At 42.1% G+C, this 16,422-nt stretch overlaps 1 protein-coding gene across 11 annotated transcripts in view; it reads right to left on the bottom strand.

Moving 5' to 3' along the window:
* Positions 1-16,422, bottom strand: part of rbfox1 (RNA binding fox-1 homolog 1) — a 1,792,700-nt gene that overhangs the window by 119,927 nt on the left and 1,656,351 nt on the right. For all 11 annotated transcript variants that reach the window (XM_080206634.1, XM_080206632.1, XM_080206635.1 and 8 more), the window contains one exon: positions 5,219-5,272. In XM_080206634.1, coding sequence (XP_080062760.1) covers positions 5,219-5,272 — 54 coding nt within the window. The remainder of the gene's footprint in view (positions 1-5,218; positions 5,273-16,422) is intronic.

The following is a 16,422-nucleotide window of genomic DNA, read 5'->3' as shown; positions in this document are numbered from 1 at the left end:
TGGTCAAAATGCAAATAGTTAACAGCAAAAACTGGCAATTTGTTTTTGCATTGAAGGAATATCATTTAATTTCTGAGAATTATTTAGAGACAAAAATTACTGATTGGCTTTTTATAGTCTTGCTTACTTATATGCCCTTCAAAACTGTGGAAACAGAAGTGACATTTTCATAAATAGAGGGCAAACAAAAGTCTTGTTTATCCAGTGGGGAGGAAGCAAAGGAGCCAGTGTTTTGTTCTACCAATTATATTTTTAACACTGTTGCCCACACGAGCCATTCAAGCTCCAGGGGAAGAAAGGCTGATAATAAATACAGAAAATGCTAGAAAAATTCAGCAGGACTGACAGCAGCTGTGGAGGTAGAAACTAGAGTTAACGTTTCGAGTCCGTTTGACTCTTCTTCAGAGCTGATTTTATTTCGGGGCAAATCCTGCTGGCAAGCAATAATACAGGAAGCTCGGATGCTTCGGACAGCTGAAGATGACAAACTACTGATGGTAAATTTTGTGGTACGACATTTAAGTGTACTGCGGGGTGGGGGGGTGGGGGGGATGCAGCGGGCCGGTAGATTTCAGTCCCGGGCCGGCTAATGGGAATTAAATAGTATTTAAATAAGGGCCTGCACAACGTATGCAGCTCCATGCTGATTTCTGGTGTGGAGCTGCTAGCACTGTAATCTGGCGCTGGGAGACACGGGTCCGCAGGCACGGACACCCAGCACAAATCGGACACCGTTGAAGTCTCCTGGCCCACTGCACTAAAAAAGCAGCACTGCGCAATGGGAAAATTCACTGTCTCTTCCATTCTTTTGCTGTATTCAGTCATGGTATGTGGGTGTCATTAACCAGGCTTGTGTTTATTACTCATCAACCTTTTGAGGATGTGGGCGAAGAATAGACAAGCGTAAAGCAAATTTATTTGCTGAGTCTTTATTTATTAAAAGTGCTGGACTATCAGTCATGTCCTGGCTCTCTGGCAGTTGTCTATTCTTTCCTTCTGACCCACTTCTCATGTTCTCATGTCTCCCTTTACATTTAGCTTTCAGAATGACAACCTTTCCTCATGATAGTGTATAAGCTGCAATGATTCTGGAGACTCTGGCTGGATTGTATTACAGAACTCCACCCAAATTATTCAGGCACATAAATAAGTATTTTACATGTCTATAGCCTTCCATATCACACTTCCTTGAGGCACACAGGCTTAATTATGTTCGTTGTGCATTTCTGCCTGCAAAAGCGCTACTTGCATGATTGCATCAGATTGCAGATGATTTAACCTAGAACAACACTTTATCATCCAGGTTCAAAGATTATCAATGTTTACAGCACAGAAAGAAGCCATTCAGCCCACCATGTCCACACCGGCCAAAAAAGATCTGACTACACCAACCCCATTTTCCAGTCCTTGGCCCATAGCCCTGGAGGTTACAGCAGCACAAATGAATAGATAAATACTTCTTAAATGCTACAAGAGTTTCTAACTCAATCACCCTTTCAGGCAGGGAGTTCCAGATTCCCATCACCCTCAGGATGAAAAAGTTTCTCCTCAACTCCTCTCTTAAGGCTTATAATAATTACCTTAAATCTATGTCTCCATTATTGTCGAATAGAGAAAGTGCCTTCCTGTCCCCCTTATCTACAACCCTCATAATGGAGCTCCAAACCATGAAGGCTGGTACGTAGCTTGAAGAAAGGATACAAACACTCTTATTATTTATTCAGGGGATGTGGCCAGTACTGTCAAGGCCAAAATTCATTTGCCATCAGTCAGTGAGCTGGCTTCTTCAGCCACTGTAATACACGAGGTGAAGATACTTCCACAGTGCTGAGAGTTAGAATTCCGGGATGTGGTCCCAGTGATGATGAAAGAATGACATGTATTTCCAAATCGGGATGCAACTGAGACTTGAGAGGGGTAATAGGAGATTCAATATCTTATGAAACCTAAGACAGAGAATTTGAGAAGAACTGGCAGCTAACATAACAAGGAATCCAAAAGCCTTGTATAGTCATATAGAGAGCAAAAGGACGGCAAGAGGAGTGGGGCTGATTAGGAGCCATAAAAGGGATTTTTACATGGATACGCCGGGCATGTATTAAATTAATATTAACATTCCTTGGAATAAAGGTCGAGGATGCTGCCAAAGTCATGGTGAAACATAAGGTGGTTCACGTGCTTAAAAAGTTTAAAATTGATAAGAATGAGTACTGGATAGGCTATCTGCACTTAAAATTTATGAGACAGCAGGACCAGATGAGATTTATCCCAGGACAATGAAGGAAGTGGGAGTGGAAATTGCAGAGGCACTGGTCATAACTTTGTTATCTTCCGTAGACTAAAAGATGGTGCCAGGGGACTAGAGAATTACAAGTGTTACACTCTTATTCAAAAAACGGATAAAGATAAGCTTAGCAATTATGGGCCAGTCCCTTTCAGTGGTGGGGGAAACTTCTATAAATGATAATTCAAACAAAATTAACGGTCACATGGGCAATCTCTGTTTAATTAAGGAAAGCCAACAAGGACGTAAGATCCTTCCTTCAAAATCACCTTTAAATCTGCTTGGAGAACAATATGAAGGCACAGCTAAATTATAGCGCTACAATCTATATTCACTGATGTGAAAAGGCAGAATTTAACCTTGGCAATGGGGGTCTTGTGTGCCGGTTACAGAAGCTGTGAGGGAAGGACAACCAGGTAAGGTGCCAGCATCGAGTTTCAGGACCCTAGGGATGGAAATCCCACCCCTGAAGCTGCTGGCCAAAAACTGGCAGTTCTCCATTACCCTCAGCAACACTGGAATGGTGTTTTATACCCACCAAAGGCCAAAGACCACTAGGGGATCCAAGTTAGAGAGTGAGAATGGGGTGTGTCAATGAATGGTGATTGCTGGGTGGGTGGGATTTATGAACGACAGAGTTGGAGGGTGGCTGTCAGTGGGTTCCCTCCACTCTTCCCCCTCCCCTGATGCCAGTTCGCTCAATCAGGCACTGGGTGTCCTTGAGGGAAGGATTCCCCATTCCAGAAGCCAATGTTTGGGTTTAAGGGCACCCCCCTGCCTCGCAACTCCCCCACCTGCCATTGGTTGCATATCAGCGTCAGGCAGCAGAATGAGGTCCTCTGTGGGCACGAATTGTCTTTCCAATTCCAGACTTAATCCAGCGGGAGGGAGGAAGATGCCAGGGTGTGCATCACGCACCTTCCCACCCAACTAAATCCCGCCTCCCTCTAATCATACCTCCCAGGGGAAGGCATTGAATTCCATCCTGACACTTAGTTAAGGTGCTGGGTTACTTATAATGGAGAAGCTTCTAGGTGATTGGTGTTCTCAAGTTGCCTTACAGATCATGACTGCTAGATGTTGTCATAAAGCTGTGCAGATTATTCAGCACATCATAAACACTACTCCATTTGTAAGTGTTGAATGTTTAATTCCTCGATTTGCAAATTTGATGTCAGGTTCCAAAATGTAATTTAATTTACTTTAAAAATAAATACAGAGCAAACAGTTGGAGTACAATTCGATATACTTAGCAACTAAAATCACAGAATCTCGACAGTGCAGGAGGCCATTCAGCTCATCAAGCCTGTACCAACAACAATCCCACCCAAGCCCTATCCCTGTACTCTAACACATTTACCTTGCTAGTCCCCCTGACACTAAGGGGAAATTTAGCAAGGCCAATTCCCCTAACTGCATATCTTTGGACCGTGAGAGGAAACTGGAGCACCCAAAGGAAACTCATGCAGACACAGGGAGAACATGCAAACTCCACACAGACAGTCCCCCAAGGCTGGAATCGAACCCAGGCACCATGAGGCAGCAGTGCTAACCATTATGCCACCACTAAAATGTTTCACTTATGTAACTGGCAAACATTGCTTAGTTAGCAATGTGAAATCCTTTTGTTCCACATTAGGCTTTGAAACATTTGTCAGATAGTTAGGAATAACTTTGTAAAAATCCATAATCAGTAACTTCAAAACTTGGATTACTGACAAATAGAACGTACTGCAATATTTGATAGAACCTAACAGATCAGCTTAATTCACACCTCCTGTGGCTGCATTCAAATCAAATGGTCTGAAAATTATATGGAAGAGAGATAAGGCAGATCCAGAATACTCAAAAACCCGACCCAGATTTGCAGGATTTCAATATTGAGTAAACATGGGTCAGGTGTAAAACAGATACCCGATCGAAATCCACCTCTTCCCCACTGGGAGAATCGGGCTAAAGTCTGGGCTTTGAATTGAGGAGGCTTTCCACTGGTAGGGTTCAGAAATTCATATTCAGTGAATGCTGGAGAGTCAGAAGTAAGGATAAATCTGTTACTTTCGTTACAGTAAAAAAAAACTAAATCGAGAAGAATCATCATGGAAGCTCTGTCAATATGGCATGCTGGAGGAAGAATTGGATGGGGTGGGCTGCTGACGTAAATGACAGAAAAATCACATGATCTTATTACCAATAGAATCAACAATTCCCAGGATGTTTAACAATTCAATCAATTGAGACCCTGGCACCTTTATGTAACGTGTACGGTTAAAGCCATGTTATTTTCTCATGTAAGTAGAAGGCAGAATGAATAAACTGCAGAACATTCTTGCTTTTCACTGGTCAACCACAGCTGTGACCCCATAATAATCCTCTCTCAAGCACTGTGGTGCAACAGCAACATGTTGAGAATAAACAACCTGCATTTCTATATAGTGCTTATCACATTAGAATGATGCCTTGGAGTGCTTCACAAATGTAGGAATAAAATGTCAAATGATACAACACCACAGCAACTTTTTCCAAATGCTCTCTCACTAAATTAGGACATTACTAAGATCGCGGACAGCAGATAGATATTTGCCATAACTGCACCCTCATTCATAATCAATTGTCTTTTAGCACTCTGGGTACTACAAATTACAAGAGGAAATAGAAGCACTACAGGAGGTCAAAATAGCACTTGCTATTATTTCACATTTTTAACTACATTGTACAAAAATATTGTGGTGGAGCTGAACTTGTTGAGCCCTGTATATGTTCCAAGTTTAAAGGAGGTCTATCTAACTTACCTGCTAAATTATTGCCCTCTTTTTCCCCTGGAATAAATACAATTGTCATCAGCTGCTTAACTGACATTTTGGGACACGTAAAGATTTAACAAGACATTGAAGAGAAAACTTCGGATTAAGAGTGAATAAGTTTGAGTTGTCTTACCGGCATAGAATTCAGGGCTGTATACTGCACCCACAACTGGATTTAACTTCCATCCTAAAGAGTAAAAGAAATGATTTCATATGATGTAACAATCAATAATCAGAGTGCAGAACTCCTTTAAAGAAACAAGATTGATTTATTCCTTTCATGCACAATAATGAAACACATACCACACTTCAAAAAAAGCCAAATTTGCTCTCAAAATAATTGTGAGACTGATGGAGCTCACTGTACTTTCATTCACAAACACCATACAATTTCAGCTAAGGGCAGAATGTGCTTAAGTATAACATCCAAGGTGTAAAATTTAACCGTTACAATGTTGAGTTTCATTCCTTCCAGTCTTAATTGTTGTTGGAGTCTTAAAATGTCAACATTAAAATTATGTTTTCAGCTTTTTCTTCTCCCTCTTAATCTAATCACTTTTTCCTCTTTTTATTTCTCTTTCTGTACCCGATCTGTTGCTGACTTCACCCACTAAACTTAGGACTTCCTTCTCTGACCTGGCACAGTTTATATCACAATCTTCAGTCCGATTGGTCACTCAGGTCCCAGTTGCCCAGATTCCCAGACTTTGCTGTTAACACTTGCAACATATGTGCCACAAAATATCACTGCACTTAATTTGCAAGAGAAAGCCCAACTCTAATGGCAGACCCCACTGGATTAAACTTTATTAGTGTCACAAGTAGGTTTGCATTAACACCGCAATTAAGTTACTGTGGAAGTCCCCCAGTTGCCACACTCTGGCACCTGTTCGGGTACGCTGAAGGAGAATTTCATATAACCAATGCATCTAACCAGCACCTCTTTGGACTGTGGGAGGAAACCCATGCAGACACAAGAAGAACATGCAGACAGTGACCCAAGCTGGGAATTGAATCCAGGTCCCTGGTGCTATGAGGCAGCAGTGCTAACTACTGTGCCACCATGCTGGCCAATTCCTGTCTACATAAAATTATAAAGCATTTAGCATCTAGCAACAACAACAAAATATTGTACATCTGCTTCAGACTTAAAACCTGCATCAGACATTTGACAAAGAGCCAATAAAGTTTGTTGAACTACCAGAAATTTGATGTTTAAAAATGAAAAGTAATTTCAATGCATGTTAGGCTAATAGATAGGCATGAGAAAGTTAATGGCTTCAGTGAAAATAACTGGAACCTCTCAATAATGGCTTCACTATAACCTATATGCGTACCTGCTGTTCTGCAAATGACGTATGCAGTGGAACATTCAAATTCCCAGCTCTGTGATAATAATTTTTCTTTTTAAAAGTCTGTCAAAGACTATATGCACATTTATGAGAGTATTTAGGAGGTCCAAGTTTTCAATTTGACATACTTCCTACCTTGCAATGCTGCCTCAATGTCACTGCCTTTTATTTTTTGCATTCCTATTTCACTGTAAATAATTGCATAGAGTAAGTTTGGAGAGGTTTCCTAAAGCTCCACTGTCTGTTTGGCCCCTTGAATTTGATTAAAGCCATTGCCATTTGGAAGCACCATTGATTAGTTTCCTCAGCAGAGTTTCGTGTATGAGCTATTTGAATGCATTTCATATGCTGCTCCCATTGCCATCAAAGATCTGACAGATTTCTCTCAGACTTTAAGTTACACTAATGGTCTCTCAATTTGTCCAAGAAAAAATCCTCCGAGACTCAGATCGATGTTCACAGCTGAAAGGCTGCCTCATTTTTCATCTCCTTCCCACTCCCTTCCCGATAGCTGGATCATCTAACTTTGCAGAGCCGATGTGGGGGAAGGCTTCATTTATCATGAAAATAACAGCAATTAAACTTTACTTTGTCTTGTCTATGAGCTTTGTGCTGGCCCATAACCGTGTGGGTTAATCAAGTGAATCAAATGTGGCTGTCTGTGAGCCCACAGCTCTCTCAATGCCCCAGCCTGGCACAGAAATAGAAAAGGAACATAGTCAAATTCACCACAGTGCGTACTATCTACCCAGGATTAGAGGTCAGTTGGCTAGTGCTGTCAAAACTGATAAGACTTCCCTTTCTTATCAAAACAAAGAAGGATATTAAATGAATCCATCCTTGTTACATATTTTCTAAACTTTTTAAAGCCACTGCCATAAAGTGATGGACTCTGCCTTTCTCAACAGCCGCAAATATATTTCTAAATTCATTGACAGAGTTTGTAAGTACTTGAAAAATGCACGGAATATTGTCCCATTTTCTTCCATGTAAATATTGTATGCTTCACTGAGTTTGAACACACTCAGACGTGTATTTAGAAGATATCCTTAATTTCACATGCACAATATTTTATCTTGTCTTTTAAGGGATTCTGACAGAATTCTCGGCATAATTTCCCGACGGATTCAGCAAGGTCGTTTCGAACTTGCAAAACCAAGCTGGCCACCTGCCTCACACGGCACCTAGTGGGTTGTAACCATTTTGAGGCTCTGATTTCAATGAAATCGAACTGGCAGTTGAGCTTCCTGGCCAGCTTGTCAGATTCAGGCCTGCAGCAAAGCAAGTTCAGGGGGTTAACCAGTGTGGAAGACGGGGCTGGTGGAACTTGCAGGAGCATTTCTGCTGCTTCTCATCCAATAAAAACCATTTAAATATTATCTTTTGTTCCACCCCCTCTACTCATCCCAGCTTCTTTAGCTGTATCAACAGCAAAACTGGTAGAAAAAGGCACACATTGCAATTAAGCTCCAATTGTGAAATCCAAACCATCCATATTTTGTAAAGCAAGTAAAGCTCGATTGTGAAATCCAAACCATCTGTATGTTATAAAGTAAGTAAAGTTTATTTATTAGTCACAAGTCGACTTACATTCACACTGCAATGAAGTTGTGAAAATCCTGGAGTTGACACACACTGATTGGTTACACAGAGAGAATTTAGCATGGCCAATTCACCTTGTCTACACATCTTTTGGACTGTGGAAGGAAATCCTTGCAAACTCCACACAGGCAGTAACCCAAGCAGGAATCGAAACTGGCTCCCTGGGGCTGTGACGCAGCAGTGTTAACCACTCTGCCACCATGCCGCCATGTTATATTGAACCTTGTGGCTCAAGAAAATAGGCTGGCCACCTAGAACAGGCCACGCTTCAGCTGCTCATTGGCAGGCTCCTGTGAGAACAGTAGCAATCAGGGCACAGCATTAACAGGGTGACAAATCTGCTGACTCCATTCTGAGCCCATTACCTCCCTGTCAATACCACTTTTGGCAAATTAAAATGATATCCAACATGATGGTCAGCATCTGTGGGAATACCAGATAAGGTGGCACGGTGTTGATCGTGTTCAGCAGCACAATTCTGATCAAGTGCTATTATCTAAAACATTAACCTGTCTCAGCACGAACAAAAAAACTAATTTGCAATAATATTTGAAGAAAGAATACATAGCAAAGGGTAATACTGAATCTTTAGCAAAACATATGGAGGCAACATTGCAAATGAAAATAAGGAAATTGTAAACTTACTGAATAATTACTTTATATTAGGAAACTGTAAAGGAAATGGAATAGATACCCGAATTCCAGGAAAACTAATAAAGCATAAGCAAGGAAATAAAACATTAACAAAAATAATGACATTGATGATTTGACATATCGCCAGGGCCTGGTGGTGTTTACAAGCTAAAGCTTTTAAAGGAAGTAGTTGAGGAACTTGCAAATGCTTTAAGCATAATCTTTCACAGTTCTATCAATTCAGGACATGTCCCTTTAGTTTGGAAAATTTGCAAATGTAACTCCTTGATTTAAGAAAGCTGAGAGAAAGAGGGAATTATAGACTTAGATAAACGGAAAATACGGTGGCTGCTGGAAATGTTGGCTCTACTCTCTCTCCACAGATGCTATCAGACCTGCTGAGATTTTCCAACATTTTTCTGCTGTGTGTTCCACTTGGATATTCCTCGAACGTGCAATCAACTTTCTCCCTGGACTTCTCAGGATTTTCCAGAAACAGAGTGCAGAGTCTCTCCGGGAACTCTGTCATAGTGGGAGTGGGCTCAGACAGGACATGCCCACTTGTTGTGGCACAGGCTGCTGTATTGAGTTTTGAGAATGTTACTGAATGGATGAATGAGTGAATGAGAAGGTTACTGTGTGACACCATGATTGGTGGCATAGTGGACAGTAAAGAAGGTTATCTCAAATTGCAACGGGATCTTGATCTTATGGCCAGTGGGCTGACAAATGGCAGATGGAGTTTAATTTAGACAAATGCGAGATGATACATTTTGGTAGATCAATCCAGGGCAGGACTTACTCAGTTGGTGGTATGGCGTTGGGGAGAGTTACAGAACAAAGAAAACTAGGGGACAGGTTCATAGTTTCTTGGAAGTGGAGTCACAGGTGGACAGAATGATGAAGAAGGCATTCAGCATACATTGTTTCGTTGGTCAGAACATTGAATACAGGAGTTGGGATGTCATGTTGAAGTTGTGCAAGACATTGGTAAGGCCACATTTGGAATACTGTGTACAGTTCTGGTCACTCTATTATAGAATGGATATTATTAAAGTAGAAAGAATGCAAGAGAGATTTACTAGGATGCTACCGGGATTTGATGGTTTAAGTTATAAAGAGAGGCTGGATAAACTGGGGCTGTTTACTCTGGAACATAGGAGGCTGAGGGGTGATCTAATAGAGATCTATAAAATAATGAGGGGCACACATCAGCTAGACAGTCAATATCTTTTCCAAAAGGTAGAGGAGTCTAAAATTGAGGGCATAGGTTTAAGGTCAGAGGGGAAAGGTACAAAAGGGTTCAGAGGGGCAATTTTTTCACACAGAAGGTGGTGAGTGTCTGGAACAAGCTGCCAGAGGTAGTAGTAAAGGCAGGTACAATTTTTTCTTTTAAAAACTGTCTAAAAATTTAGACAGTTACATGGGTATGATGGGTATACAGATGGGTATACCCACACAACTTTGGGCAGCACGGTAGCACAGTGGCTAGCACTGCTGCTTCACAGCTCCAGGGTCCTGGGTTCGATCCCCAGCTCGGGTCACTGTCTGTGTGGAGTTTGCACATTCTCCTCGTGTCTGTGTGGGTTTCCTCTGGGTACTCCGGTTTCCTCCCACAGTCCAAAGATGTGCGGGTTAGGTTGATTGGCCATGCTAAGAAATTACCCCTTCGTGTCCAGGGATGTGTAAGTTAGAGGGATTAGTGGGTATAATATGTAGAGATATGGGGGTAGGGCCTGGGTGGGATTGTGTTCTGTGCAGACTTGATAGGCCGAAGGGTCTCTTTCTGCACTGTAGGGTTCTATGAGATCTATGAGTTCTTTATGAGATATTGGCCAAATGGGGGCAATTGGGACTAGTTTATGAGTTTAAATAAAAAGACAGCATGGACAAGTTGGGCTGAAGAACCTGGTTTTCATGCTGTAAACCTCTATGACTCTGTGGTAGGGTGGGTAGTTAGTGGGTAAGAGGGTGGGTAACAGGGTAGGGGGCAGGTGGGTGAGATGGTAGTCTGGGGAGAGTAGTTCGGGATCGGTGCAAGTAATGGGGGTGGGGGCTCAGTTCTGTAATTACCAAGGAGTTAGCTGAGGCTTTAATTGGCCTACCATTTCCTGAGTAAATATTGCTGGACTCCTGTTTAACTCGGAGCTGGTGACTTTCGCAGAGACCTCTGCGGAGCAAGGGAAGCAACCATCAAGAGCTGAAGCTTCCTGGGAAATTTCCACACAGGCCTGACAGATAGAGAGAGAAACCTTTTTTTGCTCATCCATGACAAGGGAACATAATCAGAGTTAGGTCATTCAGGAGATAGGTTAAGAAATACCTCTTTATGTAAAGGATTCTGGAAATGTGGAACTCAATTAACAGTTGTCAATCTGAGATGGATGGATTTTTTTGCTGGACGAGGACATTGGACCAAGATGCAGATCAGTCGCGCTCTCACTGAATGGCAGAGTATGTTCGTGGGAGTGAATGAAATGTTCCTGTTTTTATGTCCCTCTATATTCCTCTCCGTGGATACTAACTGTTTTCTCTTGGCTTTTATTGCTTGCACTTGTTTTGCTTTATCCAGCAAAAGATGAATTTTCCAAATATGGTATTTGGACTGCATCAGTAAAGGGGACTAAGATCTGACATTACCCAGTTACTGAAGAAAAAATAGTTTTATGCTCACAAGTGTAAGGACTAAGTGCACTGTAAATCTCTATCACAAACACAACAGATACCCTACATGGATATACAGCAAACTAAGTGATGTTCTTATTTCTGTTCTTGTCCCAGAAATGCTATTTTTCAGATGACGAAGCTGTTGTTTCTGACTAAGATCATAGAATCCTGACAGTGCAGAAGGAAGCCATTCAGCCCACTGAGCATGCACCTACAAGAACTCCAGCCAGGCCCTCCCACTATAACCCCTGCGATGCCCTCTGACATCAAGGAGCAATTTACCATGGCCAATTCGCCTAACCCGCACATCTTTGGACTGTGGGAGGAAACCACGGCACCAGAGGAAACCCACGCAGTCATTGGAAGCCAGAATTGAATCTGGGTCCCTGGCGTTGTGAGGCAGCAATGCTGACCAGTGTTAGCAGTGCTAAAAGCAATGGGCATGTGAATCCACACGCACCACTCCATTGGATAAGGAGCAATCTTTGTTGCTCTCTATTGGGAACCACCACCAGATGAACTTAGAGTGGGGATCTAAATTTTGGTTCACAGGTTGCTTTCTGTTGCAAGATGCAAGAATTACCAGCTCCTGCTGAAAATGGCCAACTGGTGGTTTGGAAAGCAATCCACCTTGTTCATTCCTCATTTGGCCAAAGGATTTTAATAAGTCCCTTATCATATGCACAGCAATTTCTACCCTTGGCAGTATGCTCAGGCCATTTCCCTGGCCATGTTTTACTAATCCATTTGCTGGGCTTACCCTTGCTTCACAGTAGATGGGCCTGCCAGACCACATGGTCCAGCCAGCCCTTCCAACCCGAGACCAAATTGCTAATTTAAATTGATATTCAATACAACCGAAACAAAATCTCATTCCGAGCACAATAGGGTTTAATTTGAGAATGTGGCATGTTTCTATTCTGATATTTGGGATCAGCAATATATGCTGTTAATTAAAAATTGGTTCCTCACTGGTAAATTAACCTATTACTTGACATTCTCAGATGCCTGTTTTATTCACTCACAGAGTGGCTACTATCATCAATAGGCATTAACCCTGAAATTCCTTGTATCGTGATTGAAGTATGCGAAGGTCAGGCACAGTGGTTAGCACTGCTGTTTCACAGTGCCAGAGTCCTGGGTTAAATTCTAGCCTCAGGCGTCGGTCTGTATGGAGTTTACACATTCTCCCCGTGTCTGCATGCTCTGGTTTCCTTCAGGTGCTCTGGTTTCCTCCCACACTCCAAAGATGTGCGGGTTACATTGATTGGCCATGCTAAATTGCCCCTTAGTGTCAACTGGATTAGCTGGGTAAAAATGCGTGGGGCTAATGGGATAGGCCCTGGGTGGGATTGGCATTGGTGCAGGCTCAATGGGCTGAATGGCCTTCTTCTGCACCATTTCGATTCTATGATTCCCTCCAGTGTTGACCCCACCCGAGACTTCATGGTAACAATGAGAACCACATCTTGAGTAAAAGTCAGCCTGTGCTGTCAGGAAACTCAGTGCTCAACTGCTTGCAGAGTGGAGTTATTGCCCTACTCAAACTCCCGCATCGAGTCTTTGAAAGTTCAGGCAATTTGCACAGCTCGAGAACTTCCTTCTGGAGGTTGGGACATTTCTAAAACCCCCCTTGATGTAGTGCCCACAACAGAAATGGCTGATACTGAATGGGCAGGGACTCTTCATCGAGAAAATTCTGACACCTGACTCCTTTAACTCACCACTGTTGCTTTATTACAAGAGACAGGCAGAGATTGCAGCACTAATAAGAACAGCAGAGACCTGGAGAACTGGATTCTCCACTGTTGTCCTTGGGGAATTTGCCAGATTTCAGATGGAGTTATGGTGGCTGACCAACAGAACTCCAAATGAGCTGTCTTCATTATCTTAACTGTTTTCAGCATGATGCACTTTGCAAACCTTTTCTTGTGATGATGGAAGTGAAGAACCAGTGTATCATTTGCATTGCGGTAATGTGACAAGGAAGTAACATCATTAAGCATTTGGAAATGATTTACATCGTGACACCATATGCTTAAAAACAAAAAACAAACAGTACCAGATCCTTTCTCATGAAGCTGGTGCTGCTTTTAGGCACCAGTATCACTTTCCTATCATCTTGTGAACTGTTATTCAATTTTCACAGAATAGAATCATTATATTCTACAGTGCAGAAGAAGGCCATTCAGCCCATCCAACCTGCACTGACAACGATCTCACCTAGGCCCTATCCCTGTGAACCCATGTAATTACCCTGCTAATCCCCCTGACACTGAGGCGCAACTTAACATCCCCAAATAGCTTAACCTGCACATCTCTGGGCTGACTTTTACTCACGATGTGGTTCTCATCGTTACCTTGAAGTCTCAGATGGGGTCAACACTGGAGGGAATCATAGAATCGAAAGCGCAGAAGGGGGCCATTTAGCCCATCGAGCCTGCACTGACAACAATCCCACTCAGGGTCTATCCAATTAACCCCACATATTACTCAGCTAATCCCTCTGACAATAAGGGGCAATTTAGCATGGCCAGTTAAGGAGTGAGGGAGGAAACTGGAGCACTCGGAGGAAACCCATGCAGCCACGAGGTAGAACGTGTAAACTCCACATGACAGACAGTCACCTGGGACCTGAATTGAACCCGGCTCCCTGGCACTGTGAGGCAGCAGTGCTAATCACTGTGCCACCCAGCTGCTCTTAAATAGTTTAGATATAAATTCAATCAATTTGTGAAATCTGTTAATTGCCAGCCAATTCCAAACAGACACCTTACTAAACCAACAAGACTGCAACGACAGTAACGGAAAAAAATTGTTTGGATTAAATTAACAAACATGAAACAGGCATAAAATTACTGATTTCAGTACAGGCTTAGAAATCAGCCAGAACTGTGCTTTCAATGCTTGAAATGTCAGTTGTCCAGTCATTCACAGTTAGATCTGTTACCACTCTATATGTTAGATACAGGGGGAGAGGGAAAAAAAAACAAAGAACAGGGTTTTCTTCTCTGAGTTGGAGCTGTCCCATGGTAATCAAATTCTTATAACAATTTAACAAATTGGGCCGCCTATCTGCTCAAATATTATGATACTCAGGACCTACTTAGATGAAGTCCCGTCACGTTTAGATTAAAATGAGATGTTGATGTTGATTTAAAAATCAAACACCATGATCAAATTTGCATTATACAGCACCTTCAAATTGCTAAACAGTCCCAAGGCGCTTCTCAGGAACATTGAAAGGTTAAATTTTTTACACCAAGCCATACATAGAGGTAACAGAATCAGGATGCAGGGACTGGGAGTAGGGCCTAGATCCTGGTCCAGACCTTGCACAGCGTGCTCACCCCAAACTCCATAATTAATTCAATTAACAAAGGATCAAGGAATAGACTCACCATCTGATCAGGGACAGCAACCAGCAGTAGGGATCGTCAGTCCCACTGGCCAAAGGAGGAGCTGCTGATCTGGGCGTGGAGTCTGAGTAAAAAGGCCAGGTGCATTCATTCTTGTTTTTTTTTAAAATGTCAAAGACTGCAGGCAGGTCAGGAAAAGGAGGATAAGTTGCCACAGTCACATAAGATGTAATTTGTGACTCTGAGAAGAACCATTTTTGGAACAGTGCCATGTGGAAACCTGGCATTTAAATATGGATTTCCAGGAGATGCACATTGATTTGGGAAGTGACAGCATGTCCAAGGGTTTTTGGATGATGAGTTAATTACTGAATGCCGTAGCCATCCACTGATATTGTTGATACATTTAATGCCAGCATGGATGTCCCCACATCCTTTCCAGACAGGTTTACAGATTCATGAATGGGTTTTCAAATGTAAAATGAAGGTCCACCTAGAATCAAAGAATCTTACAGTGCAGAGGAGGCCATTTGGCCCATTGAGTCTGCACCGACAACAATCATGCCCGATCCTATTTCCAAAACCCCATGTATTTTTCCTGCAAATCCGCCTGACACTTCACTTTGGAACATCTACTTTATCCATACCTTTTATCATCTTGACTACCTCAATTTGATCTCCCCTCATTCTTCTAAATTTCAGAGAGTATAGGCCTAGACTGTCCAATCTCTTTTCATATGGCATATCCCTCATCTCTGGAATCAACGTAGTGAACTTCCTCTGAACTGCCTCCAATGCCACTACATCTTTGCTCAAACAAAGGGACCAAAATTGTGCACAACATGCCAAGTGTTTTGTATAGTTGCAACAGTATTTCCTTACCTTTATATTCTATTCTGTTAGCTACAGAAACAAATATTCCATTCACCTTCTTTATTATCTTCTGTATCTGCATGCTAGTTTTCTATGACTCATGAATGAGGACACCCAGATCCCTCTGCACTGGAGCACCCTGAAGTCTCTCCCCATTTAGATAAAAAGTCGCCTTCCCATTTTTTTGACCAAAATGCATGATCTCACACTTATCCACATTAAACTCCATCTGCCACATTTTGGCCCACTCTTCTAAGCTATTTATATCCATTTGTAAGGTTCTTATTTCCTCATTGCAAATTACTGTCCTGCCTATTTCTGTGTCCTCTGCAAATTTGGCTACAGAGCCTTCTATCCCTGTATCCAAGTCATTAATACAGATTGTAAAGAGCTGGGATTGTAAAGGACTGAACCCTGTGGCACCCCAATAGTTACTTCCTGTCATCCAGAATAAAACCCATTTATCCAACTCTTGTCTTCTGTCCATCAGCCAGTCACCTATCTAAGTTAATAAATTACCCCTAATCCCACGTGATCTAACCTTGTGAATTAAACTTCTGTGTGGCACATTATCAAACGCCTTCCAGAAGTCCAGATATACCACATCTACAGGATCTCCGTTACCCACTTCACTAGTTACATCTTCGAAGAATTCTAGAAAATTAGTCAAAGAGGATTTGCCCTTCATAAAACGATGCTGATTCTGATGGATAATATTTTGACTATCCAAATGTCCTGATATTGCTTCCTTGATAATTGATTCTAACATTTTCCCAACATCGCATGTTAAACTAACTGTTCTATAATTTCCCACATTTTGTCTCCCTCCTTTTTTGAAAAAGGGCATTACA

Source organism: Carcharhinus amblyrhynchos, chromosome 18 (assembly GCF_965287045.1).
Source record: "Carcharhinus amblyrhynchos chromosome 18, sCarAmb.v2.hapA, whole genome shotgun sequence".
NCBI classification, from domain to species: Eukaryota; Metazoa; Chordata; class Chondrichthyes; order Carcharhiniformes; family Carcharhinidae; genus Carcharhinus; species Carcharhinus amblyrhynchos.
Note: the sequence above shows the minus strand (reverse complement) of the source record. Positions and strands in the feature narration are given on the sequence as shown.